Source organism: Alligator mississippiensis, chromosome 12 (assembly GCF_030867095.1).
Source record: "Alligator mississippiensis isolate rAllMis1 chromosome 12, rAllMis1, whole genome shotgun sequence".
NCBI lineage: Eukaryota > Metazoa > Chordata > Crocodylia > Alligatoridae > Alligator > Alligator mississippiensis.
Window position 1 is genome coordinate 18,324,158 of NC_081835.1, and position 25,125 is coordinate 18,349,282.

Sequence of the window (25,125 nt, forward strand, 5' to 3'; positions counted from 1 at the left end):
TTAGTAATGTGCACATGTGCTCTAAGCAAGTACTTAGCATGTACACACCCAGCATCCTACAGTAGTGAAAGGCAAAGGCGTGGAACACACAGGATCCTTTCCTCACTTTCGATGGAACCCAGGATGAGAGAGAGGGCACCAAAGAGCTGGGAAGGTTGGTGGCTTTGTTTCAAAAACCTGGGTGTGTGTGATCTGCCCCCTTGTCTTTTCTGGAACCCACTGTTTCCGGAACCCACTGTCTCCAGGTCCCTGGCCTGACAGGAGTTGCCATCACTGTGGGCTCCAGAAAGTGGGGTTTCCCCACGTGCTCACCGTATCTGCTGAGTGACTTGGTGAAGGTGGAAGAGTTGGAGATGTTGTATGCTGAGTTCTGCTTGGGCACCAGAGCCACTGAGGAGCCATCTGTCACCTAGAGGCAGAGAGCAGTGGGAAATGACTGAGACAAGCAGAGAGCTTCTGCAGGAGTGGGGCACCCCACCATGGCCACAAGAAACCAAATGCCTTCAGGGCCCAAAACTGCCACAGGAACCTCCTCCCCTTTTCCCTTTCCCTCCCCTCACCAGCACCAGCTACGACAAACTAAACTGCCACCCTCATCGCCTAACCAGGTGCCCCTGATAGCAAGAGCTCTAGTCTACACGGGGTAAATGGGAATCCTACAAGCTGCCTCGCAATCCAGATCACTTAGCAGGTTCCCATTCCTGGCTGCACTGATGGCTTGGAAAGGAGAGGCCTGCTCCAGAGCCCTTGATGCCTTGAAATAACCTTCCATCCAGGCAGCACTCAATAGGAGATGCTCCCAGCTCCATGAGCACTGTTTCCTCCTGAGCCTAAGGGCTTGCTGGGCAGGGAGATAAGGAACTTCCCCTCCATTCTGGAAGGCTTATGGATATTGCTTGCCACCTGCAGATGGAAACACTGGAAGCTAAAACCCAGTCTCTATACACTATGTGGCCCCCTGGCCCAGTCTCCCTTCAGAACTAAAATGAGGGACATGGGCCCACAGCTGAGCCCAGAGTTCATAGCATGGTAGTGAAGAGCACTAAATCTCCAGGCACCTGAACTCTGACAGCTGGTAACTGCCTACTGCTCTGCTCCACTTGCTCATCTGCTGGGCAGCCTTACCTGGTAGTGGGCGAGGGTGTTCAGCCTTTTCCAGTCATTGTCTATCTTTGTGGTCACATCTTCATCCTGCAGTATGATACGGGCCATCCTGCCCTGTCGCCACTCTGCCCCAGTGCAAGAGAAGGGCATGTCGTCAGCAGAAGCCAGGTCACAAAACAAATCAAAGAGTAGAACAGGCAGAGGCGAGAGGCAAAGCCTCCCAAATCTTGACACAACCAGCTAGGGAGCCCACTCTGCTACAGAGCACCAATGCACTGTGTAGAACTAGGTAAAAGCCACTTCTAGGCACCCAAGTGGCTAGCTGTTGGGTGTGGCATGACTAACTAACTTTATTCCCTCGAACTCCCTTGTTCCCCAGCCTCTTGTCTGGAAATAAGAATTTCAAAACCATCATTGCTGGTCTCCCCGGCTGTGTTCTCCACCCAGGCATCCCAAATCACAAACCAAGCCACAGAAGGGAGCTCCAATCTATCCTCCCCTGTTTATTGCAATGCACCCTTTAATCACCCAGTGACCTGACATTGTTGTGAGGATTCCCCCACATCTTGCACCCACTGCTTTTGAGGTCAAAACCTCCAAGATCACAATTCTGATGGACTAGATGGGCTTCTCCCCTGCTCCAGACTTCCAGTCTATGCTCCTTGTAAATTATTCCCAGAGGTCACTGTTGGGAGTTGCAACTCTCCCACTTAGGAGCTGAGAATGTTATCACTACAACACTGCCTGCCCTTGGCAGTCTGGAAACTAGGAGCCCAGGACTGGGAAGCAAAGCCAGATCTCTCTCCTGTATGCCAGCATAGAGCATTAAATGCCAAGCTGGTCCTATTGCACATACTGGTGTGTATAGTGTAACCTGCTTGATATGAAACATAGTTTAAATCTGGTGTACAGCTGTAAGTACATGTTCTGTACACAACAGGATGGTAGATTAAATGTAATGGTTCTTCTAGACCCCATGCTCCAAAAGAAACCCTATAACTGTGTGCTCCAGCTTCTGCGGGAACACCCAAGCAGGTCTAGGACCCTCGCTCTGAGCTGTTTTTGGAATATGTCATCTGCCCCTGTACCAACCCACTGGAAAACACCTCCATCTTTATCTCACCCAGGTCCATGTCTCCTGCTTTGGGCCTCTGGGAGTAGGGCACACCCTTGTACACGGCATCCAGCAGCTTCTCCTTCACCTGCGTGATGGTGTCGCAGTTCAGCACTTTAACGGGAATCTCGGGGGCATTCTCGTTCTCAGGGTTCACACAGTTCAGCGTCTGTGCAGCACAGGGAAGCAGAGAAACTCGTGTGACCAGGCACCCCTTGGGTGGGGTGTGAAGAAAGAGACAGGGTGCAGGTCACGCAGCTGTCCACTGGCAGTACACCTCCTTATTCATCAGCCACTGGTTTTGAGAAGAGGCAGCTGTGAAACATAAGTCTGCTCCCCCAAACTGAATGCGATTACCACCCCACCCCCTACCTCCAATGCCAACATTTCTGCTCCATGCCAGGAAACCAACGGAATCTCAACAAAGAGATCCTGGGGGCATCCAACTACGGGAAAACCAAAAAAACAGTATCTGATCCTAATCCATCCCTGTGCATGGACACCTGCACAGTCTAGGACCAGGCCAGCTGCTACTGAAGAGCATGTTCCCCCACCTTCTGGACAGCATAAAGAGCCAAAGAACCATTCAAACCCCAGCACAGAGACAGTTCCAACAGGGCAAAGCAACAAATCTTGCTTCAGGTAAAGTGGTTGTACGTAACCTTAGCTTTGACAGGGAAGAGCTCAGTGCATGTTCTGTGGACAAAAGGGCAGCAGACTGTTCACAAACACCACTACTCCCAACTCAGTCAAAGGGAAGACAAAGGAAGAATTGGTAGGGGGTTTATCCTAGTCATGCAGCTGGGCAGGGAAGGTAATCAAGGTAAAAAATGGCAAAAGTCAGGGCTTCTCCCTGATAATTTCAAGGCCTTTTGGAGCTGAAGGGAGAAGATATATATGTAATCCCTGCAGCTGTCACTGTCCTTGGCAAAGAGGCCCCAATTCTACCCAAGAAACCCACTGGCCTGTAGACCCAAGCTCCAGGTCACAATGGGCTGGGCTCAATAGCCATGCTTGCCCCTCAATACCCACTCCTTGTCCCTCTCTGTGAATGCAGTGCATCCATCCATCCATCCGTTCAAGGGGGGAATCAGCCTGTGTTCAGGTTTCTCCATCTGCCATGTACCACCCACCCTTCCTGGCCCAAGGTGCAGAGGATGTGACGCAGACAGGGTAAGAGGCACAGCTAGAAATGCTAGAGAGAAAAATGAGATGAACTGCTCTCTGCAAAGTACCTTGGTGCCTTAAAGACCTTGTTAAATAGCTGAACCTAGGGGTCCTGGCAAGAACCAGTCCTGGGCGAAGCTCCCGCTTGCACTAACCAGCATTTTGTAGTCGATCTGTTGCCGGATAAGCTTGTCTTCACTCAGGGAGTAGCGGGCCTCTCCTGTGATGGCATCAATGGGTCCCTTCTCCATCTGCTGTTTGATGGCACAGTACAGCATGAAAAGAGGCTCTCCAGCACACTCCTGAAGGGAGAGAAGTAGGAAAGAGCAAAAAGTGAGAGGGCACCAGACACCAGTCCTAACCCTTCATGGAAGCCCCCAGCTACTGCATGACGGGAACCTGCCATGTCCTTACAAGATCTAACCTCAATTCACAGGCCCACATGGGACTTACAAACACAGCCTCCAGCCTTTGCCCATGAAGCCCTACATGACTGTGTCATCACTACATTACCAAAAGCAGATAGCTGTGTGACTACATGCCATGGAGGGAATAAACTGTAAAACATCATCATAAGCACTCTGATCTCAAGGGCTGGGGAAAACAGAAGCAACTTCTTTCTCTTAAGGGTAGCCTCCTATCATCCTTACGGCCAGCTTCTGTTTATTTCCTAGTTTATGACTGAACTAGAATCACAGTCCCTAGCCCAGTCACATAATGGTTCCCCAAAAAATCTAGACTGTAGGCACTGTTCAACCTTGCAGAGTCCATTTGCAAGGTGAGAAAACTAAAGCAGAAAAGCTAAACTTGGTCAAACAGCCAGTGAGCATCAGAGCTGGCCCAGGCTGGGACACCTCTCTGACTACAGGTGAGTTGTGGTGGCCGTCTGGGTTTTGATGGCTGGTGCCTCCTGAGCTTGTGGAATATGATCCAGTCTGAATTACAGTCTGAACTGGCCAAGAAAAGCCACCCACAACCTGGAAATGAAGGCCTATGAAAGGCAGCATCAAAGGTCAAACTCAGGTCAGGAGGGGTGAGAATTTGGGATTACATCTCTGGCCTCATACTCCTGAGTGGAAGGATAAATGGGGTATCCTGATAATGTGGCGAAACAGGCCACAGACAGACGCATCCAACAGAAAGAGGGAGCCAAAGGCCAGCTCATAAGACTTCAACCAGCAGCTTTCTCAATGGCAGCTTAGGCTGACTGGTGGAATTTCCCTTCAGTCAATCAAGCCAATTGACTACCGACATAGAAGTGCATACCCCCTCCATCAAACCACTGCCACCTCACCCAGCTCAGAGCTGTCAGGCATAGTGATTCCCGCGTACAGGTGCCAGCTACAAAAATGGTGGGAGAGGGAGACAAAGGGAAACAGGCATTATTGCAGCAGAACAAAGCAGAAGAAGGGGATGTGATGGACAGCACATTCAACTGGGAAAAGCAAGGACAGGCCAAATACTTGGGCACTAGGTTAAGAGCAGCATGAGGCATGGGGTGGGGAAGTACTGGGAAGAGGGAGGAGAAGGATGAGAGAGAAATTGGGGGGATGACAAGAGAAACAGCCCTATAACAAAGCTGCCCACACCGTGCCCTGTGATTAGAGTCTCTCTAAAGTGCACCACCTCCTGCAAGCTGGCTTTAACCCAGACCAGTGAGCAGAGGGGAGGCGGGGGTGCGAAGGGCTAGGAGAAATTCCACTGCACTCCACCCCACTGCCCCCTCCCCTCCCCTCCTTGCCCGGCCGCCTCGCAAATAAATTGTACTTTGGTGCAAAGTGCGGCTGCTCTCCCTGTCACCATATGCTGTTAGCATCTCGTTAGCATCTGCGGTAATTAAAGAGACAGCTGCTAACGAGCAGGAACAGGCATACATCATCCCCAGACCTTCCGACAACACGCCTGTCTTTGAAATTATGTTTCATTTGCAAACTTGGCTTCATTAAGTCAGCTTGGAAGAGAGAGAGCGAGAGAGGGAGAAAGAGACCCAAGGTGGGTGCTGTGCTTGTTATTAATAGTTGTGTTGCAATGCAAAAGCAAAATAATGACCGTAAACCAACAGGCCCACTCAGCAATTGCATTTCGACACAGGGAAGCTGTCCTGCCTCTGGTCTCCTCCTCACGCCTGCTTTCAGGAGAGGAAAGCAAGGGAGTCGCTGCCTTTGATTGCTTATAAAAGCTCCCTGTAAAACTTGCAGCCAGAGGAAAGTGACACAGATGAAGAATAAATTGGAGCAGCCTTCCTGGTCACATCTCGTTTATCTGCTCCACTCCCAGCTCACAGTTTTCTCTCCCTCCCTCACGCCACACGTTATATAGATGCTGAGGTGTCCACTCCTGCTGTTTAAAGGGACCTGTTAGCAGAACTGATTACTCTTTTCAGATGTCACCCCCAGGTGCTGACCCATTTCATTTTCCAGCCCAGTGAAGCTCCGCAGCTCTCACTGTCCAGTGCCTTGAAATACAGCAAATGATGAAGAAGAGGCTTTCTGCGCAGGAGCGGCTGGAGAGGCGTTAACTAATCCATCATTTGGATCCTTCAAACTGAGCTGAGAGCTCTGGGAGGAGGAGAGATTGTCACCCCTTGAAGCAGAAGTGATATCCAAGCATGGCCCACTCTGAACGTGTGCCTCACCCCTGCCCTGCAAAGACACCTTCTAAGGATGACAGGTTGAGTTCCTCCAGCCTGCTCAATCCTTGCCCAGTCTGCAGAGATCTCCAGCAGGAAGGAATGATTGCAATGGTGGACCCAGTCCATTATGATGTGAATACCTGTTCTCCCTGACCTAGACCAGGATTGTCCCATCATTTCATACTTGCCACCAAAGGCCTGTTGGATAGGAATGATTTTCAGGTTCTCCTTGCCACTGCACTGCAAGTTTAAGGTGACCCATTCCCATCATCTGGAGCCAGTCAATTCTCCCCTTTCCTTTGTTCTTTCTGATGAACCCATGTTTCTCAGAAAGAGCAAAGACAGCAGACAGCACCCATTTTGGCCACTGCTGCCAGCTGAAGTGCATGGCCCAAAGCTAACCCCAAAGGAACCCACCATCACCTTACACTGTTATGAGATTGTGACAGGTCTGCAGTCAAATACCAGCAACAGATGTTTGGACTAACTGCCACTGTCTGCATCACAACCCTGCCACTCATCTTGTGGGGCTCTGTCTGGTTAGCCTCCCCTGAAAGGATGGACCCATTCCTTTTCCATTACTCTTTGCCTCCTTCAGACCAGCTCAGGAAAGGGGATGTGTTCAGGGACCTGGCTCAGATGGTTGTTCTGGAGTCTGCCTACAATTCCAGAGAGCTGCCATAACCAAAATACAAGACAGCTTCTGTGGATGCTCCAAATACCTGATCCTCTCTGAAGTACACCCAGGGATGGGCTACCCTGACTACACAATGACAGCAGCTTGGCTCCAGGAGGCATCTCTGCCCGCACTCCTGCCTGCATCCTTCAACCCAATCAGTGTGCTTCTGCATAAAGATGACCTGAAGAGAAGGGCCCTGGGAGACTTCTTTTCACAAGCACAACGAGCTAAGTGTGCAAGAGAACGTGTGTGAAGTGCATGCTTATGTGCATACAGGGAGCAGGCTTTTGGCAGTTTGAGCGAAGCCACCAAATGCACACAGTGTCTTATTGACGAGATCTAGCTCATCAGGCACCTAATACTGTGCATTTTTCAGAGCTCATCTCTATTTTTCCCTCTCCCTTTCCCCACAGTGTCTTATTAACAGGTTGAAAAATTCTGCTACAGGGCCCAAAGAAATCACTGGGCCTTATAGAGTCCCAGCTGCTGCCTGTCCCTGGCATTTCCTCAGGAGGCAGGACCAGGAGATTTCTAAAGCCAGGAGAGAGATGAGTCCTTGGATCCGGTATAAAGATTAGTTTTGATGCCTGCAGTGTGTGAGGTTGGACATCTGGACCCTGAGACATACCATGAGCCTTCCCAGTCCCTCACAGCAATTGGGGCAGTTTACTTTGCTGGAATAATTCATGTGCTGTTAAAGCCTTCTGTGTGACTCAACCCCTTGGTGCTCCAACAAGCAGTTACCCATGTCACATCCAAGATTGAGAGTCTGATGCACACAACAGCAGGGGCTCATGGTGTGGACATGCTTCATGCTACTTGCATACCCCTGTTGCTGTTGGCTGTTTGAGCTGCTAGAAACTCTTCTTGGGGCAAGCAGGAGCTGGGAGTCCCTGCCTGGTGTGGCTTTGCACCTGGTGACACTAGCTCGTGCCAACCAATGCCTCCGAATGGGTCAACCTTTGCTCCAACACAAAGCACTGCCCTCAAAGGGATGCTGGCTCCCCAACAGCGCACTGCCAGTTGCACACATGACAATGCAAGCATATCCACATTCCTAATTTGCATGCCCAATTACTTACTGGGTGCAAGGCATATGTTTACCTGCTGCAAACAGTCTGCTGCAATACCTGCAGCTCCCTCTCCTTTTCCTACCACTGCAATTCTCACCTTGAGGATCAGAGAAGAGATGTAGCATTTGGTTCACCTCCCCGAGGTGGCAGCAGGAAACATCACCATCAGATGTGTCCTTCTCAGGCTCTGCTCAGTCTTGGTACAGACTTTGCAAGCATGGAAATGTCCCTGGAAAGACTACCCCATAGCCTAACATATCTCACTGCTAGGAAGTCTGTCCTGAAAACCTGCCTGTGTCTCTCCTTAAATTATACCCAAAAACAAATAACCCCTTTCTTGTACCATGAAGATGGTGTAAATTCCTCCCAAGTGTCTTGGCTCGCTCCTGGGTGTCTTGTTCTATTTTTCCTTTATGGAAGCCAGGTCCCAGTGCTGGTCGCATGCATAGTTTCAGTTCTCTTGAGAGAAGGTCATACAACAGCAGATGAGCCCTCTCCCAGTGAGACAGCCCCGTATTAAGATGGTGAGCACTAGGGTAGGCAAACCAGTCAACTGACTGATCTAATACTGTCAATTGACCAAAGATTATAGCAATTTTACAAAAAAATGACATTATTTTTGTAGTTTTCTTGACAGAAGTATTAGTTTTTAACACATTTCTTAATGGAAAATGTGTGCTTTTTCTGTGTATTATTTGGACCCATTGGCAATTTCTTATAATTTTTGACCAATGTTGAACTGGTCAATTGACCAAACTTTATTTGACCAATCAAATACCCAAACCTAGTCAGCACACACAAGAACCTGGATGAGGAACTTAGAGGCTTTGCCTTCAAATGGCAGGATCAGCTCAGTCTTTCAGCCTCTGTGACACACATGGTACCTGCCCCACTGTGCAGGCTGAGTCTGACAGACAACTGCTCCTGCCTGCCCCACAAGTGGTGCTGGAAGCAAGTGGTGAGAGCACTCCCAATCACGTGTGCACAAATCTGCACACTTCCTTTGCTCATGCAGCTGCAGGAATTTCCTGAGCAAGCAGCCAGCAGGAATCACTGCTGGTCATTAGCATGTCCAAGCGCTGCAAACGCATGCGTATTTGGAACTGCCCAAGCAAATCAGGTGCACAAAGAAGCACTTCGTTGCCATGTACAGCCAGAAACCTTTCCTGGAGATGTAGCCTGTAGATCACCTGGCATTTTGCCCAGAAGCAAAATTCTCTCTTAGCATCTCTGGCCTGAATATCTCCTTTGTCCCTTCTTTGGGTGAAATGGGGCGAGCACTGATTTATTCCACCAAGTTCTTATACAGCACCTGGAGGCCCTTCCCAATGCAAAAGGTGATGAGCAGATGCAAAACAGTGGAGAGAAAAGGATACAGCAGGTTTTTAAAACTTTCCTGAGTGTGACAAAGCTATGCTCTTCTCCTACCTTTGGAAAATGATATACATTGTACAGTGCAGATATATTTGTATAGATACAGGCCATCCCTCGACAGAGGCAAAAAGCCAAGTGCACAGAAGTGATATTATAAATCACCTCTCGTTGGCGATCAGTTGAGGTCTGCACTGACTCCAGCTCGCGCACATTCCTCTTCTGGAACTGGTTCAAACCCTCTTTATCTTAATGAGGGATGAAATCCCACAAAACGGCTCTGCCACCAGGACATGCCGAGCAAACGTCGGGCGAGATCCCGGCGAAGTGGCTCTGCTGACTGACAAGCAGGCAGCTCCCCACCACTGCCATCAAACCAACCGAGTGGCACCACTCTAACACATGGGCTGCAGCCGTGCCAGCAATCTTGCACCTGGAATTTGCTACTGATACAGCGCTAACAGTGATGCAGGCAGGATTGGGGGTGGGGAGGGAGCACTTTATACCCTCTGAGCATGGCTACAGGACCCCTTTGGTATAAATGCCTTGGCGTTTCCTATTGCTACCACTGGGGGAACTGCATTGGGAATGAATTGCAGCTGCTGACGTCAAGCAAAGCCATGAATATATGGATGATGGGCAACAGCTGGGACTGGGAAAGGAGCTCCTTCTACAAGTATCACAGACACCACATGCCGAGTCCTACTGGCTCCTGCCCTTCATTCCCCTCCCACATTTCCAACCCGCCAATCAGCACCCTTGCAGACTTGGGGAAAAAATAAGTGGCAGGAGCACAAGAAGCCGGAAAGATGCCATTTTGCTACCAAACTACCTTAGGCCTTGTCCACACTTACCTGGCTCTGCCAGCAGGAGTTCTGGTCAAGGCCAGCAGCCACCACTATGGAGCCCCCACAGCCTGGGCACAACCACGTGCTTCTGCCAGCTCTGTGCAGCTTTACTGAGGCAGAAGTGCTGCCAGGGCACCAGCTGCTGAAGGGACCCTACAGGCAGTAAAGGGTGGGGAAGGAGTGTCTACGTGTGTCTTCTTTTGCTCAGGAGAGGTGGTTTAACTCTGCTGCCAGAGAAGGGTCTCCTGGGCTAGCAAAGAAGAGCTTTGAGGGAGGACACATGCAAAGTTTTGCTGCCAAACAGCACAGTGCAGACCAGGCCTTAATTATAAAAAACACAGGGGAAAGGAACAACCACAGGGTAGCGCTGCAAAACAGGGTTGAACCAAACAGACACCAATCCTCTAACCACCACATATGGCGACAGAGGGGCAAACCTGGGACCCTTGCTCCCGAGTTACTCAGGCAAGCTCCCACTGACTACAGTGGGCGTGAGGCTGGGAAAGGACTTCAGGATTCAGCCACATAACAACAGCCCCGTCCTTTCCTATTGTGCCTTCTGGGTCAGGGCCTCAAAATACTTTGTACTGGGCTCCAAGTTACCAGACTGGGCCTTGCAACCCTACTCCCACCCCAGTCAGGATCACTGGCTCAATTTAACAGAGGGTAACATACCCAAGGGCCCACAGAGAGTAAGTGGCAGAACTGGGAACAGATCCCAGACCTCGCAGCGCCCAATGTAGCACTCCAGGCAATACCCAAGTTGTTCCTAGGTGGCAGGATCCCTTTGCGTCCCCCACGCCTCACCCTCCCTACCTCCGGCTTCGTGGTCTGCTCCAAACTCACCTTTAAAAACTTGTACAGCAGGAAGGTGAACCAGTTTGTCAGCATCTTCTCCGCTACAGACTCAGTCCTGCAGAGAAGGCAGAGGATAAGAGTGTAATGTCAGCTACTGGGGGGAGGGCCCTGATCTGTGTAGCCTCAGACCCTTTTCCTCCCTCTCTCTTGCTCCCAAGGTCATGCTTCAAAAGGCAGAAGCCCAAAGCAAAAGGGCAGAAAGAAGCAGCAAAAATCCAGGGCTGCCAGGATAAATATCTGAAGAAGCCCCTCACTGTAGCCAATGCCTGCTTTCCCTGAGCCAGCCTGACTGCAGATACCTCTCCTGGAGGTGTGGGGGTAGAAACAGCCAGCAGGGTCCTATCCCCAAAGAGACACTTGCCCTTCTGAAGACCAACCTGTCCCCCCCCAGCAATCCCTTTCCCCCACAACTAGATGAGATCTCCTGTTTATGTCTTGCAAAAGAGCTGCACTCCAGGGCTGCATAATCTCCTCCACAGCAGAAGTCCTTAAGGGAAGGGAGGGAAAGAGGTTGAACCTGGGAAGGCTAAAATTACCAAATTTGCCTAAAGTATTTCCTGTAATGGGGACACTGCATTTTTGTGGCTGTGTGGAGAAAGGCAGTAGATATCCTAACACGGAGGAGCCCTGTTCTGCAACCTGGTGCTCTAATTCCTCTGCTCTTAAATACAGTCATAAATCTGCAGCTGCTGAGGCACCACGTCTGTCACTGTAGCTCAGCCACATGGTGCTTCAGAGAGAAAGCAGGACCAGACCACAGGCCCATCCCCTCGAAAAGTGCAGACCTCTTAACTCGGTCCAAAGGAGAATCCTCACACCCCCACACTGGGAGCAGTTCAAGGGCTATGGGGCCCAGCTGAGCAGCTCCCATTTCACCGAGGAAGAGACAAGGGTGCCCCTGCTCGCCAGCCCATTTGTACAGTATTTTGCACCCTAAGCACAACTCAGCTAACCCACAGGCAGACAATAGGGCTGAAAGAGGAGTTGGGGGCAAACTCTTGACGGAGCTGTCACAGCTCCCAAAGGGGGTTGAAACATCAGCAGACAAAGCTTATTAGGGTACAAACAGATATAATAATTGTATCAATGTGCTAAGGTGTAACTGCTGCATCCCTATAGGCCTCTAGTGATATAAGCAAAACAAAACTGGGGAACATTTACCCCCATTTCATTCAGGGTCCACATTTGGGGGATTTAGCTCACCTGGTCACTACAGCAGCCTGCTGAAATCACAGTTACATCATAACAGTGTTGCAGACCCCCAAGTGAGTCAAATGTCTGTTTGTCCATACACTCAGGGACTTGGGACAGCAGCGAGGGAAGCAGCTGAAGCTGGCCTTGGGGAGAACGTATGCTGCCTCTTGCTTTGGTCAAATTTGGATTATCGCCTCCAGAAATACCATGGGACAGGAGACTGACCGCAGTTCCCTATGAATATCTGTCCACATTACAAAACCACTGCCCACTCCAGCACAGCCAATTGACTCTGACCAAGAAAGCCAGAACTGAACTAAGCAGTGCAGGGGAGAAGGGGCTGCAGATAGGAATCACTGGGCATCGACACGTGATCTGCAGAGGGGCTCCGGCTGGGACGAGCCAGGGGTGCTGTGCATCAAGACCAAGGTGCGACTGAGCTGCATGTGGGAAGCCTGGCGCTGCAACGGCCAGGCTCACCGCAGGTCAGAACTGCTGCATCAGCGGGAGCGGGCTGGCAGGTGACGGCGGAGGGCAGCTAATCAGCTGGGCCCTGGGGGAGGGAAGCTTGCGCTGTGGCTGTTTGCAGCTGCCTGCCTCTGCACCGGGCTCGCTGTCACAGGAACTGTAATTCACCTGGGCACACATTTATTTAAGGGGAAAAAAGCCCACTCGCATCTCCTTAAAAAGAAAGGGGGGAACCGCCCCCCCAGCCAGGCCCCGTTGAAATTCTCCAGTTATGCTTTTTCAGCTGCTCCATCCATTAATCATCAGATCAGTTATTTTTGAATGCAGATGCTCATAAAAGCACAAGCAACGCTAATGACCTCAAGAAGGTAGCTGCCTTCCCGCCGCTCCAGGGGAACGCGAGGAACAGAGAGAAACAGCTTTATCTCGAGAAAGAATAAAATGAAAAGAACACAACTTCCAGCGCCGTGGAGACTTGGAGCCGCATCCCGGGGACACGGAGGCAGCACAGGAAAGCGGAGAGGAATGATCGTAGATTGTCCAGCCCAGAGCAGCTACGCTGGAGTTAATTTAATTAGATCTGGTTATGTCTAGTCCCCACCCACCCTTCCCATTGCAGCCGCCTCAGCTTGGTGGGGCACTGAGGGGGGGCTGACTTTCTTCCTTTGGTCCCAGACAGGAATAGTTCAGCAGAGAAATATCACATCTGAGCCACTGGAGGGCAGAGTTCTTCCTCTGCCACCCAGGAAACATGAATCCAAAAGAAAAATGGTATTTTTGGAATGACCTGGAAAAATGCCAGCGTGGGACAGCTCTCCCTGCTCATCCGTGCCCCCAGTGACACATTGGCCTTCACAGAATAGCCCCTGTCCTCCATGACTATCAGCCTCTGCTGCTCCCTTTGGGAACCTGTGACATCCAGACGTTTGTTTCTCTGTGCCATGGCCAAGTGCCACCGCGACAGGAGGATTAGAGCCTTCCAAAGTGACTAAAATAACACATCCCACCCACTCGCTAATCCTGTTGCTCCTGATGTGCAGGGTACCCCCTGCTCCACCAGCCAGGACATTGCAAAGAAGGAGAAGGAACTGTCTGGAACTCAAACTAGAGGGGCGTGTGGGGAACAGGATCCCTCCCTGCATGTACCCACACAGCCATGAAGGCAATCAGAGAAGGACCAAGCTAGACTAGGCATCAGCAGGGCACTTTTTTCCTCCCTCGCTGTTCCAGGCTCTATCAGGACCTGTCTCTCCTGACCTGCAGCCCTCCTCCAATGCTATTCCAGCCACAGGCCCTTCACAGCTCCGCTGATGCACTTCCATACATGTAACACACCGCGCATGAAACCCAAAGTGCTGCCTGCTGGGAAGAGAAACTTCACACAGGCAGTGAAGGCCAGGCCCTGCCTTCCTCGCTGGCCTTGGACTGCCGCCACAACATGCAGGATACAGTGGCTGGGTCTCCCCACGCCAGGGCTCTCGCCTTCTATTTATATTTTATTGATTGGCTTCGTTCCGGAGCAGTGCTCAGCAACCTCTGCTCCGCAGTGCTCCCGGCAGCCCATGATCTGATAATGCACCTTAAATATTTCAGCAGAACCAGTTGTCGTATGGGAGAGGGGTGAGCAGAGGGACCAGACAGCAGGGTGCTCTCAGGAGAGGGGAACAGTGGCTGCATGGAGAGAGACGAAACACAGAAGACCACATCCCATTGACCTGCTGCTATAAAAGTCAGTGGCCAGCCCCGGTCCAGTCCACATGCCCTTCTCTACTGAAGTCCTTAGGAGGATCTCAAGGAAGTGATGAATCTATGCTTGCAGCGCTCCTAGGACATAGACGTCATCCCCATATTGCAGATGAAGAAACCGAGGCAAAGTGAAATGCAGTGACAACACTCCTAGGAGGCAGAAGTCACCCCTATTTCACAGATGCAGAAACCAAGGCAAAGAGAGACTCAGTGACTTGCCCAGAGACGCACACAGACAGATAAACAGCAGATGGTTGGTGGAACTTCCCTTACAATCCTCCCCTCCTGGTACTTCCATTGCTGGAATATACACCCATGGGCTTGCAAATGCCACTCTTTGAAGCCTGACCTCCAAGGGCTGAATGAAGCCCCTAAACAGCATCAAGAGAAAGACCAGTGGACTTTGGAGACCGAGGCCCACACACACCCCTCCCCCCTCGCCCAGTGGGCAGTCTGGGCACCACTGGCACATTGTAGGCTCTGAGAGACTTGCTGGCTCACCTGGTGCCACACTAATGCCAATGTCCTCCGCCTCCTCCGATGCTTGACAGCTTGCTCCATGAGCAGGGAGAAGGTATTGTCACTGTCCATGAAGCGGCACTTTCTCTCCTGGAGTCAGGGGGCAGGAACGGGGGAGCATGGAGCATTGCGGCAATGAAGGGAGAGCTCCCAGAGCAGGAAGAAAGCAGGGAGGGGCTCTGTGCTGCTTATTAATTGTTTTGGTTCTGCACTCGGTGTATCTTTCAATATTCATCAGCTCATGATAGAGGACAGCTCAGAGCTATCGTTAAATATTGATGGGGCAGAACAGATTGGTGGCAGAGCTGGAACGCTGCCTCCTGCTCGCGCACTTTCCCCACCCCTGATCCCCCACAAGACTCAAGGCTTCCAAAATCTCATTCAAATTTCACGTGACCCCCTCACCCCACTCCTTTGGTGTATGGACAAGGCCTGGGGAAAGAAAGCTGGGTGCTCTGAAGTGCTCCAGCAAGACAGGACCTCTCTGTGTTTGTGGTGATGTAAAATATGGCTAAGAGCTATCTTGCCAGAAGGGAGATACCGATCACAGCTCCGGGCCTCAGCAAATGCCAGGAGCACCGGGATGCTGACAGGAGCATCACTGCATTCACATGTGCTGCCTCACCATGGGTTTCTGGCTCTAACACCCTCAGGAATGTAGTCTAGCCAGGGACTGATCTGCTGCAAGGGCATTGTGCCAACCTCTCCTGCTCCCTCTTGGCACCAACACGTGCAGGCCAAAGCAGCAGCCTGCAGTTACACTTGTGAAGAGCCATGGAGGAGTCTGCCCCAGAACTTGTGCTATCCTGGCACCGCGAACATCGTGTTCACAGAGGGCTCAGCTCTGGGGGGAAGGCAGCTACATTCCTCACTCACCCATCGCTTCCTAAAGAACCAGCCCCTTGAATCAAGTCCAGCCCAGTTCAGTCATTTGTCAGCTGGAGGGAGGCTCGTTACGGAGCCAATGCCTATGCAGGCCCTAGAAGACCGTATCCTTTATCCACCAGGATCTCAGCCCCCATGCCAGATATGTGCACAGAAAAAGGAATGGTAGACACGCAAGCTAGTCAGAGAGCTCATCCAGCTTGGGACAGCATATTGCTGACAACGGGCCAAGAACCAAAGTCACGGCCTGTAGCCCACTTTGGTCTTGCCTGCAGTCCACCACCTAACATATGTGGCAGAGGTCCAGGGCCACAACATGTCAGACACAGCACCCATCAGATGGTACCTGTGAGGTGATGGGAGAGTCCTGGCAAACCCTGAGCCTAAGAACCCCTGAGTACAGGACGTGCAATCTGGAAGCCTGCAACACATGGTCTCTGGCGAGTACCTGTCTGACCTCTGCCTGGTTCAGGAAGGCATTATAGATGGCCAAGGGCATGGAGGAAATCCACAGTCCCTGTTCCAAGGTATGGCTTGGGACCCTAACAGAGCTCTGGCCCGACAGCAGGGGGTTAACAATGACATCAACAACTGCAGACAAAAATGGCCTCCAGCAGCCTTTAAATCCACAGCTCTGAAATCCTGCAGTGTTCTCCAAGTGCTGAAATAAACAACCGCCTCTGAGCATCCATCTGTCCAAAACGCAGGAAGGTCCCAAGGTCCCGCATTTATATCTCACAGTGGAATCTCTCACACAGCCAAGGAAGTGCTTTACCAGGGGTCTTATCCATCAGCTGTTGCCACTGCTGACATGAGCTCTGCTGACAGAGAAGACAGCCGATCACATCACAAGAGGGACACTGCGCAAGCGCACGTGCGCATGCATAGGCCAAGGGACAGGAACGTGTTGAACAGCACTGCTCTGCAGTACTGGACCAAGAGAAACCATGGAGCCACGTGGCTAGAACAGTATATGCATGCCCCTGTGGCTTTGGCACAAATGCTTCTCCACTGCAAAGAATGGACGTGAGAGGGGCTTCCTTCCAAAAGCACAGATGCAGCAGAGTATCACGCTGCTCTGCAGACCAATATATCATGAGTCATTTTTGTTTAAGAAAAGCAAAGGGCACACGACTACTTCAGAGCAGGTACCTCAGCCCCACCTTATCCCAGAGACTCTCTGAGAAACCTTCCCTCACCAATAAGTCTCATTTAAGTTCTTACATGGACACTCACCTCCGCAAGAGCAGTTTGGGGTGATTCTTACTCTCCAGATTCTTCTCAATGAGGTCCGAGAGGAGCTGCTTCAGCACGCCGGTGGCATACTCCATCTCTCCCTGCAAGGCGGTCATGATCAGGGAGGCCACGTTGCCCCGGTCCCGCATGGAGAAGCTACGCTGTGCCTCCAAGGTGCGGATGAAGGTCAGCAGGAAATGCTTCTTGTTCAAGAGCTGCCCAAAAAGAGTCAAGGACTTCTCCACATTGGCCTGAACCTGAGGAAACAAGACAATAGCTATGAGTCAGACCTGCTGAAGAAGCAAGGGAGCTGCAACTCATGAAGAGTCCTGGGTTCAATGGAGCATGTCTGATTGGTTGGGCAATGCCAAGCCTGTTACAAGGCAGGACACAGGGACTGCCATGATCCAGCCAGCTAGTATCCTGTCTGTAGCAATGGCCAGCACCCTTTAGAGGAAGGGTCAAGATCAGTTTGTAAAACTACTACTAGACAACACACCAGAAACTGGCTCAAAGGACTGTCAGGGGTTATAGCGACACACCTGCCCATGGAGAAGCTGCTGGGACCCACCCCTGAGACCTGCTCCCTGAATGTGTGCTCTATGTGAATAAATGGCCTCAGGCTTGTCCGGACAATGGAGTACAGCCAGGAGAGTGGGTGAGGCCAGGCTGGATGCAGCAGTGAGGCGCAGCCCTGCCTGGGAACATGTGGGGGCTATCTGTATGGAGATGCCTCCATGGCAGCAGGGATGGCTAGATGATCGTGGAGTAGACACAGCCCTCTCCCTGACGCAGGCCTGTTGGGGTGGACCACACTCTTCTACCAAAGCCCCTGAGCAGCCTGCCTCTTCACTGGTCTGCCTCTTCTATTTTATGGTAATACCTGTACTACCTATCAGCCTCGCAGGTGGCATTTTTCATTCCACAACATTTCTCTGTGTTCCTGTCATGGAAATGAATCCCAGAGTGTTGCTGCTTCCCACAGGCCAAAGATCCCACTCCCCGTGCCTGCCTGATGGCTGTTCCACAACATGGGTGATGTGGATTTGTCAGTGTCCAGTCCCAAGTGCTCGGGTGAGCACACCAGACCCTGAAACACAGCTGATGCTCTCTGTGTTTGTGCTGGTGCTCCACAGAAGAGACCGACAGAACCCACTCCAATCCCAGGGTACAGAGACACATACACCTGGAGCAGCAGCAAAAGTGGAGGGAGGGCTGCTGCTCTGAACTCCACAGCAGCTGCTCTGCTGTTACTGTGCTGCATGCTGGTCCCAGCTTTGCTCCTGGATAAGGGAGGGGTCAAGCTGGGGTGGTTCTGTTGTCCTCATATGGCTCCAGGCTCTTACACACCTAACAGTTACTGTAGAATAGCTGTGACCCAAGCAATGTCTCCCCCTCCCCTTTTGAAGGCATCCTAAGTGTATGTTTGCCCATATCCCTAAAAGGCAGCATGCAGAGGGGTACCCTCCCACCGCCTCTGCTGTATGTGCCCTGCAGACAGAGTCTCTGCCTCTAAGAGCCAGTCTATTTTAGCTGCATATACAGTCCCTGACACCATGACACCTCCCAGGTGATATTGTACTTCTCCTCTTGACTCCCTCACGAAGTAGGCCAGTGCTATCACCCACACTGCATGGATGGGGAGCTGAGGCACAGAGAGCCTGTGGGTACTGGTGTGATGCCAACAGGCACAGACATGCACAAGCTGGAATTAATCAAGCTAGTCTGGGTGCTAGCAGTGGAGCCACGTGCTATGTAATCCCAGCTGGAAGCCTGGGTGCCTACTCAGCAGCTGATGCCCATGAAACTGCATTGTCACTGCTATCAGTACCTGAACTAGGCAGGGTAATACTAGCTCAAGCATGTCTAGGCATGGTCTAAGCACACTTCCAACTACAGTGCACATGTCCCCTCACACATTCTCTGGAAGATAAAGGGATAGACCCAGATAAAGGGATAGATCCCCCCCAGACAAGCCCTCCTCTTGGGCACTTTATACAACGTGAAAAGAATTCAACAAAAACAGTCTCAGAAGGAAGCAGCAGGGCCTCCCTCAGGAATGGGCCAGCAGGCACCACTACTGCCCTCAGCATCTTGCTCTACCCCGGGGGTTTCTGCTTTGGGTCTAGGTCCAAGGAGCCCATCACCTGCTACACCAACACTCTGACCACTTAGCAATGGGGTTTGACAGCGGCACGTGTCTTCAAGCTGATCCAAGCATAAGCCATCCTCCGCGTGCTCAGGAGACGTGGGGATCAGATGCCACGATCCTATCAGAGCCATGTTCTGGCTAGCGGAGCAGCCGCCGCTCGATAAGCCGGGAAATTGGTCCTGTCCTACACTGGCGATCTTATCAGGGCTTCATGCAGGGAGTGTGAGAGGCTGGCGGGGGAGACTGCAAAACATGTCACACGCAGTAGCACCAGCCTCAGCTCCAAACGCACCCAGGCTGAGCCCCCGCACACAGCCGCTGCCTCCTGCTTTGCTGAAGCTTTGTGTTTAACTTGATGATCATTAGCGGAAGTAAATGAACAATAAAGAATTAAATATTTAAATCAGAATTAAATTCACACAAAGCAATGGGAGAAAAACACACACACACACAAACCCAAAGAGAAAGGGAGCTGTTAATGACAGCGCTAATACACAATAAGATGATGGTGTGTGTATGGAACAGCTCCTTCCCCATCACTTGTAATAGCTAGTATTATACTCATTCTGATTAAGGAGACAAATAAAAGCAAACCTGATTAAATTATATGACGCTTACACAACTGTATTTGCTTTATTTAATCTGTCCCCTTTTTCTCCTCCCTTGCAACTATAATGTTTGTTTCCCACCCAAGCCCTCGCACTCTCCTGTGCTTTGGGAGTGCAGCGTGTCTGGAATCCTAGACATTTGAGGTCCTGTCTAGTTCACCTCTCTCCCCTGGCCAATGTAAAACTGATTCCCTGAAGTTTCTTCTCCAGGCTTCGTCCTGTCTAGGTTTAAATGAAGTTTCCACCCCTTCCCTTTGGAAAGGACTCCAAAGACTCCTTGCTGGGAAAGGTTCCCCGATGCTCACCTCTCCAATTTCATCCGTTTACTCCTAACAGCAGGTTCTAGCCCCTCACTGCTGAGCTTGGCTCTTGTAGTCTCTGTCCCCTCCGCAATGACTGCGGAAGTGATAGCAGACACAACAAGCCAGCAGCCCAGTGCTGAAGAAAGAGATGTGACAAAGTACCCCAGAGTACTCCTAGGAGAGAGCGGGAGATGGATGCAAATCTGCATCTGAATCTGCCCCCGCAGTTTGGATCCGGACCCAGAAGAAGCCTGTTTTCTGGTTCCAATTCAGACATGAGCTGAGATTTTTTTAAGATGGTGAAAATCTCATGGCAACAGCTGAGCTCATGCTTGGCCATATGGAGGCAAAATCTCTAGAGTACCTGCAACTGCTGAATCCCAACCCCAACCTAAACCTCCACCCAGATTCAACTCTCACTTTGCAGGCCCAGCCCTTGTTTGGAAGCACAGCTAAGTCAAAAACTGAGTTATGCCCCATGGGCTGGAGCAACTAGGGCTGCCTGCCCTCAATAGGGAGAGACCCAGAAGAGTAACCTCCGTTTTGTTTGCCTTGGCTGGGCCCTGCTGAGAGGGATGGGATTTCAAAACCTGCCCTCATCCTTCAAAGGCTCAGTCCCAGAGAGTGTCCAGGTCAGGACTACAGCTGGGTGGCTTCTTATGGTGGGCAGGGTGAGGCAAAACACTGAAAATACAGCATTTATCACTGGAAACCAGGAAGTCCTTCCCTTAGTTGATGTACCCATGGTACACACTTAAATGGATCATCTACACCAGAGAGATGTCACTCTGCTAACATTCAGCCATGTGAGTCGTTGTAGACAAGATCCACCTCTCAGTTCCTCCAGCTCTTCAGGTCCCTCCACTTTCCCCCCACTTCACTCTTCTACTCAGCTGGGTTTGTGCTGGAAAGTGGGATAATAGCTTTTCTATTTAGCCTGTGGTAACATAAACACTTTTGAGGAGAAAATAGTTGAGGCCCTATATGAGGTCCTCTGGGTGCTACATACCACAGGACAATACGAACCTGTCAACCCTATCACAGTAGGGGTGCCTTCCAGGCATGCCCAACCTCAAGAAGAAAGAGGAAGAGACCAGGTCTTGGAAACAAGCCCAGGTTCCCTCTTGCATAGAACAAGGCCATGACTAGTCAGGGACACCCTCTCAACTGCAGAGAGCCATATAGGACCTCAACTTCCCCATAGTGAATGGCAGACAGCAAAGGACAGAGAACTGGGAACTTCCCCGCTTCTTTTCAGACTTGTTGGTGGTTGCTCAGCAAACCTGCACATGACCCCTCAGCCAGCTGAGGCTGGCAAGGATTTCCTCTCAGCTGAGGAAAGAGAACTGTGTACTTTCGTATCCTTTAACTGATGGTCAAAAATAGGGGAATCTTTCACTGCAGGCTTCCAGGCCAGGACAGTGGGACAATTTCAGCTAAGCTACCCCTTCTTGTGTGGCTTTCTCATATTGCTCTTCTTGATCATGCCACCACTTCTCCTCTGGGTGCTACATACCACAGGACAATACGAGCCTGTCAACCCTATCATAGTAGGGGTGCCTTCCAGGCACACCCAACCTCAAGGAGAAAGAGGAAGAGACCAGGTCTTGGAAACAAGCCCAGGTTCCCTCTTGCATAGAACAAGGCTATGACTAGTCAGGGACACCCTCTCAACTGCAGAGAACCATATAGGACCTCAGCTTGAAACCAGCTCCTCCACAGCCAAGCTATAACCCCACAGCCAACCCTACATCTATGAGTCTATGCAGGAAAACAACTTATAAAAATGCAATTTAGACTAGCTCTCAGTACAAACATCCTAAGCTGAAAGAACTGGAGGACACTGGAACAAGCTGCCTAAGGAAGTTGTGCAATCTCACTCATTAGAGATTATTAAGAGGCAGGATAGGCATCTACCTGGGATGGCTGAGGATCAGGTGTGCATGAAGTTGAATGAGATGAACCTAAAGGTCCCCTTCCAACCCCATAATTCTAAGAAAATGGCCTGATAAGAGGCTATTTTTCCATCAGAGGACAAAGTGCTCAGGGTCTGCCAAGTTCTGGCCAACACATAGGCTTAATGAAGCATTTTTCAGGTCAGGGGAATGAAGCATGAGCTGCTAATGACAGGATATCAAAAGACTTTGTTAACCTGGGAGAGTGCAATGAACAATGGGGAGCTACCTTAAAAATACAATGTTTGACAGCTTAACAACAGTGCCTGAGGGACTGTTGTGGGGGGAGTAGCAATCTACCTCACTGAGATGGCCCTTCCCAGCAAAGCCTCTGAACTTCCAATCAGCATTCATGTGCTTTACCCTGGCCACATCCTGCCATTGAGCCAGAACCAAACCCAGGTGCCCTGACTCCAAGCTGCAAGGCCCTAGTCACTAGCCATCCTGCCAAAGCCAACCTCCTTCCAGGAGCATCCTGTCATCTCCATGCGGGTCTGGAGTACTTGTTCCTGGGTGCTTAGACAGAATGGGAAAGCAGAATGGCACTGGTTAGCTTGGGAACAGAGTGCCAGCAAGAACTATGGAGGGCAGCTCTAAGTCCACAGCCCTCATCATAATGTCCCACAGCAGCAGGTTTTATTGCTGAAGGATCTACCCCCTCCCCACCTATGGCTGTAGTTAGCAAGGCCCTTGTCACAATGGAAATGAGTTAGGATAAGAATTTCGTGGTCTACTTCCCTTTGCCCTGTGGGACACCATCCTATCATCCTTCCAAGATGTCTACTGATTGACATCTTAATGCTATGTGATAAGAGCAGAGTGTCCCCAAGCCAGCATACAAAGGGATGCTTCTGGGCCTTCTATGAGCCTGGATGTCTGAGGAGAGATCCATGAATATGGGGAATCTTTTGGAAAAAGTGGTGACCTCCAAAGCTGGGGGTATGAAAGGATGCAGGGGAAAGAGCACTAACCCCCTTACCCTGAAGAGTGAGTCCTCAAAAGCAGTGATCAGGCTGTGTTCCAGGGGGCATGTGTATTGGGAGTTTAAAGGTTTTGATGCCCTGCAATAATTAACATCTCTGCACCCTGCATCAGGCCAGAGGCTTCACCCGAAAACATTCTGGAGCTTATGTCAACATTAATTACTGTGCCAGGTCAGCAACACGGTGAAGCTAAGGTCACCCCTCGCCTCTCCAACCAAGAGCAGCCTTTGTAGCAAGGAAAACAGAAAGGCAATTACATGCAATTGTATGCACTAAATTAAGCAAACCCAGTGAGTCTTGGAGAGGTGGGGAAGATGGAGAAGAGAGAAAATGGAATTCTGCGTGGGTGGAAACCTGGAACCAGGAAGGTGGATGACATGGGACAAGTCTGCTGGAAACAGGGGCCAGTCAGGCATCAAATGAGCCCAACTGAATAAGTTAAGTGTCAGAGAAAATGACAGCAGAAATGATATTAATATAAATACTGATACTAATGCTGCTGAGTGTGGCAGTCACACAGACGACACTCAGTGATTATGCTGGACCCCCCCCAGTCTCTCCTGGCCCTGGAGAAACAAACTGGCACCCTGAGTCAATTTGCTAGGGAGTCTTAGAGAAGAGTAAATGAAGCTACTCTCCTCAGCTTGGGTCTGGAAGTGAAGCTGATGGGAGCTAACCATGGAGAGCCACAGTAATCAAGCTGAGGGGCTATGTAGGCTGCAGACCCCAGTTACAGCTGAGCTGTAGTTTACTCCACATAAGGCAAGTAAGTAACAGGGGCTGAAGCCCAGTCAGCCTGGTCATGGATAAAGTTAGGATAGATGGTAGCAATGCAGCTCCCTGCAGAGGAAGAGCCAACCTCTCCAGAGATGGGAGTGACAGGTCAACACTTTCTGGAAGGCAAGAAGGTGGCTTCAAGCACACTGCACTCAAAGCATTACAACTAATAGCCACATGGTCACGAGGTCACTCTCTGCCCCTAAAGGAAGAGCAAAGGATAAGCTAGAGACAGCAGTCAGAGGCAATGAGTGGGAAAGTGATTAGTGGTCCTCAGAAACACAGGAAGAGGCTTCATCTATCTTTCAGCCCCTGGGAGAAACCTGCTAGTGAAATGCATGACCTGCCTGTGGCTGCACAGACACCTGCAAAGCAGAGCACTCCCGGCAGTGCAAGGGTTAGCATCGCTGACCAGGATCACTGACAAGGGAGATGAGCCAGGCCTTGTCAGGCTCACCAGCCCCTTCCTCAAGGCCAACACAGGATGCATCTCTACAGGGCATCTCCAAGAGATCTGTCCTGTCAGAGCCTCCCATGTGCCAGGCCATGGGGGTTACTGGCTTCCCTCAGGAATCAATTTCCCACTTCCACACATCTAGAGAGCAGAAAAATGCACCCAGAGCCTCCATGACAGGAGTCAGCACATCTGTGCTCTGTGACTAAACACAAGAAGAGCCAGATAGGAACAGGCTGATGCCTCATCAAGTATGAACCCATGTCTCCATCAATGGCTAGTACCAGATACTTTAGGCCAAGGTGCAAAGGCACCAGGACAGAAACCAGTAGAATAACCTGGCCCTGAAAGAAGTTGCTTCCTAATCCTCATCATTGAGCACAACAGCCATTGAGCAGCAGGAACCACAAGCTCTTGAAATCAGGCCTACAGAGGTCAGCTAACACCCCAGTCCTAACACATCTCTGGATTTTCCCCTTGTCCACATACACATCTAATCCTGCTTTGAGCTCCATCAAGCTCCTGGTCAGTCTAGCAACTCCTGGCCTTACTGATAGTTGTGGCCATGAGTTCCACAGGTTAATTATGCGCTGTGTTAAAAAAATTCATGGACCAACCTGGCACAAGGATTTTTGTTCTCCATACAGCATGACAGTCCCCATCCCTCGGTTAAGAAGTCAAAGGGGATCCATTCCCAAGTACGCCTCTGTCCGACGGAACAAACCCCTGTATTATGTGGTGTTATTAAGGGATTCCCTATGAGGCAAGAGGGGATTATATGTGCTCTTATGCTCTTGCACATGTGCTGCCCTCAACTGTTCATGGAAGAAGGAAAATGACATTGTGGAGAACCTGAAAATCCTAAATCCAGAACCAAGGGTGTCAAAGGCCAAGGAAACTGCATGGACAAGTCCTCTTAAACAAGGCTCCTCCATGAGCCACAGAGACAATGAGCTCTTGCTAAGGCAAGTACAATAGGGCTGATGTTGCTCCTAGGTCA

General features: G+C 50.7%; 1 protein-coding gene across 3 annotated transcripts in view; it reads right to left on the reverse strand.

The window, feature by feature from the left end:
• PLXNA1 (plexin A1) overlaps positions 1-25,125 on the reverse strand; it is a 239,455-nt gene that overhangs the window by 23,024 nt on the left and 191,306 nt on the right. For 2 of the 3 annotated variants that reach the window (XM_059715601.1, XM_059715602.1), the window contains exons 22-28: positions 16,895-17,151; positions 10,835-10,901; positions 9,995-10,141; positions 3,541-3,687; positions 2,228-2,387; positions 1,126-1,229; positions 313-409 (exon numbers count right to left, since the gene is read on the reverse strand). In XM_059715601.1, the coding sequence (XP_059571584.1) occupies positions 313-409; positions 1,126-1,229; positions 2,228-2,387; positions 3,541-3,687; positions 9,995-10,141; positions 10,835-10,901; positions 16,895-17,151 (979 nt within the window). The remainder of the gene's footprint in view (positions 1-312; positions 410-1,125; positions 1,230-2,227; positions 2,388-3,540; positions 3,688-9,994; positions 10,142-10,834; positions 10,902-16,894; positions 17,152-25,125) is intronic. The other variant, XM_014605745.3, reaches the window with a different exon arrangement.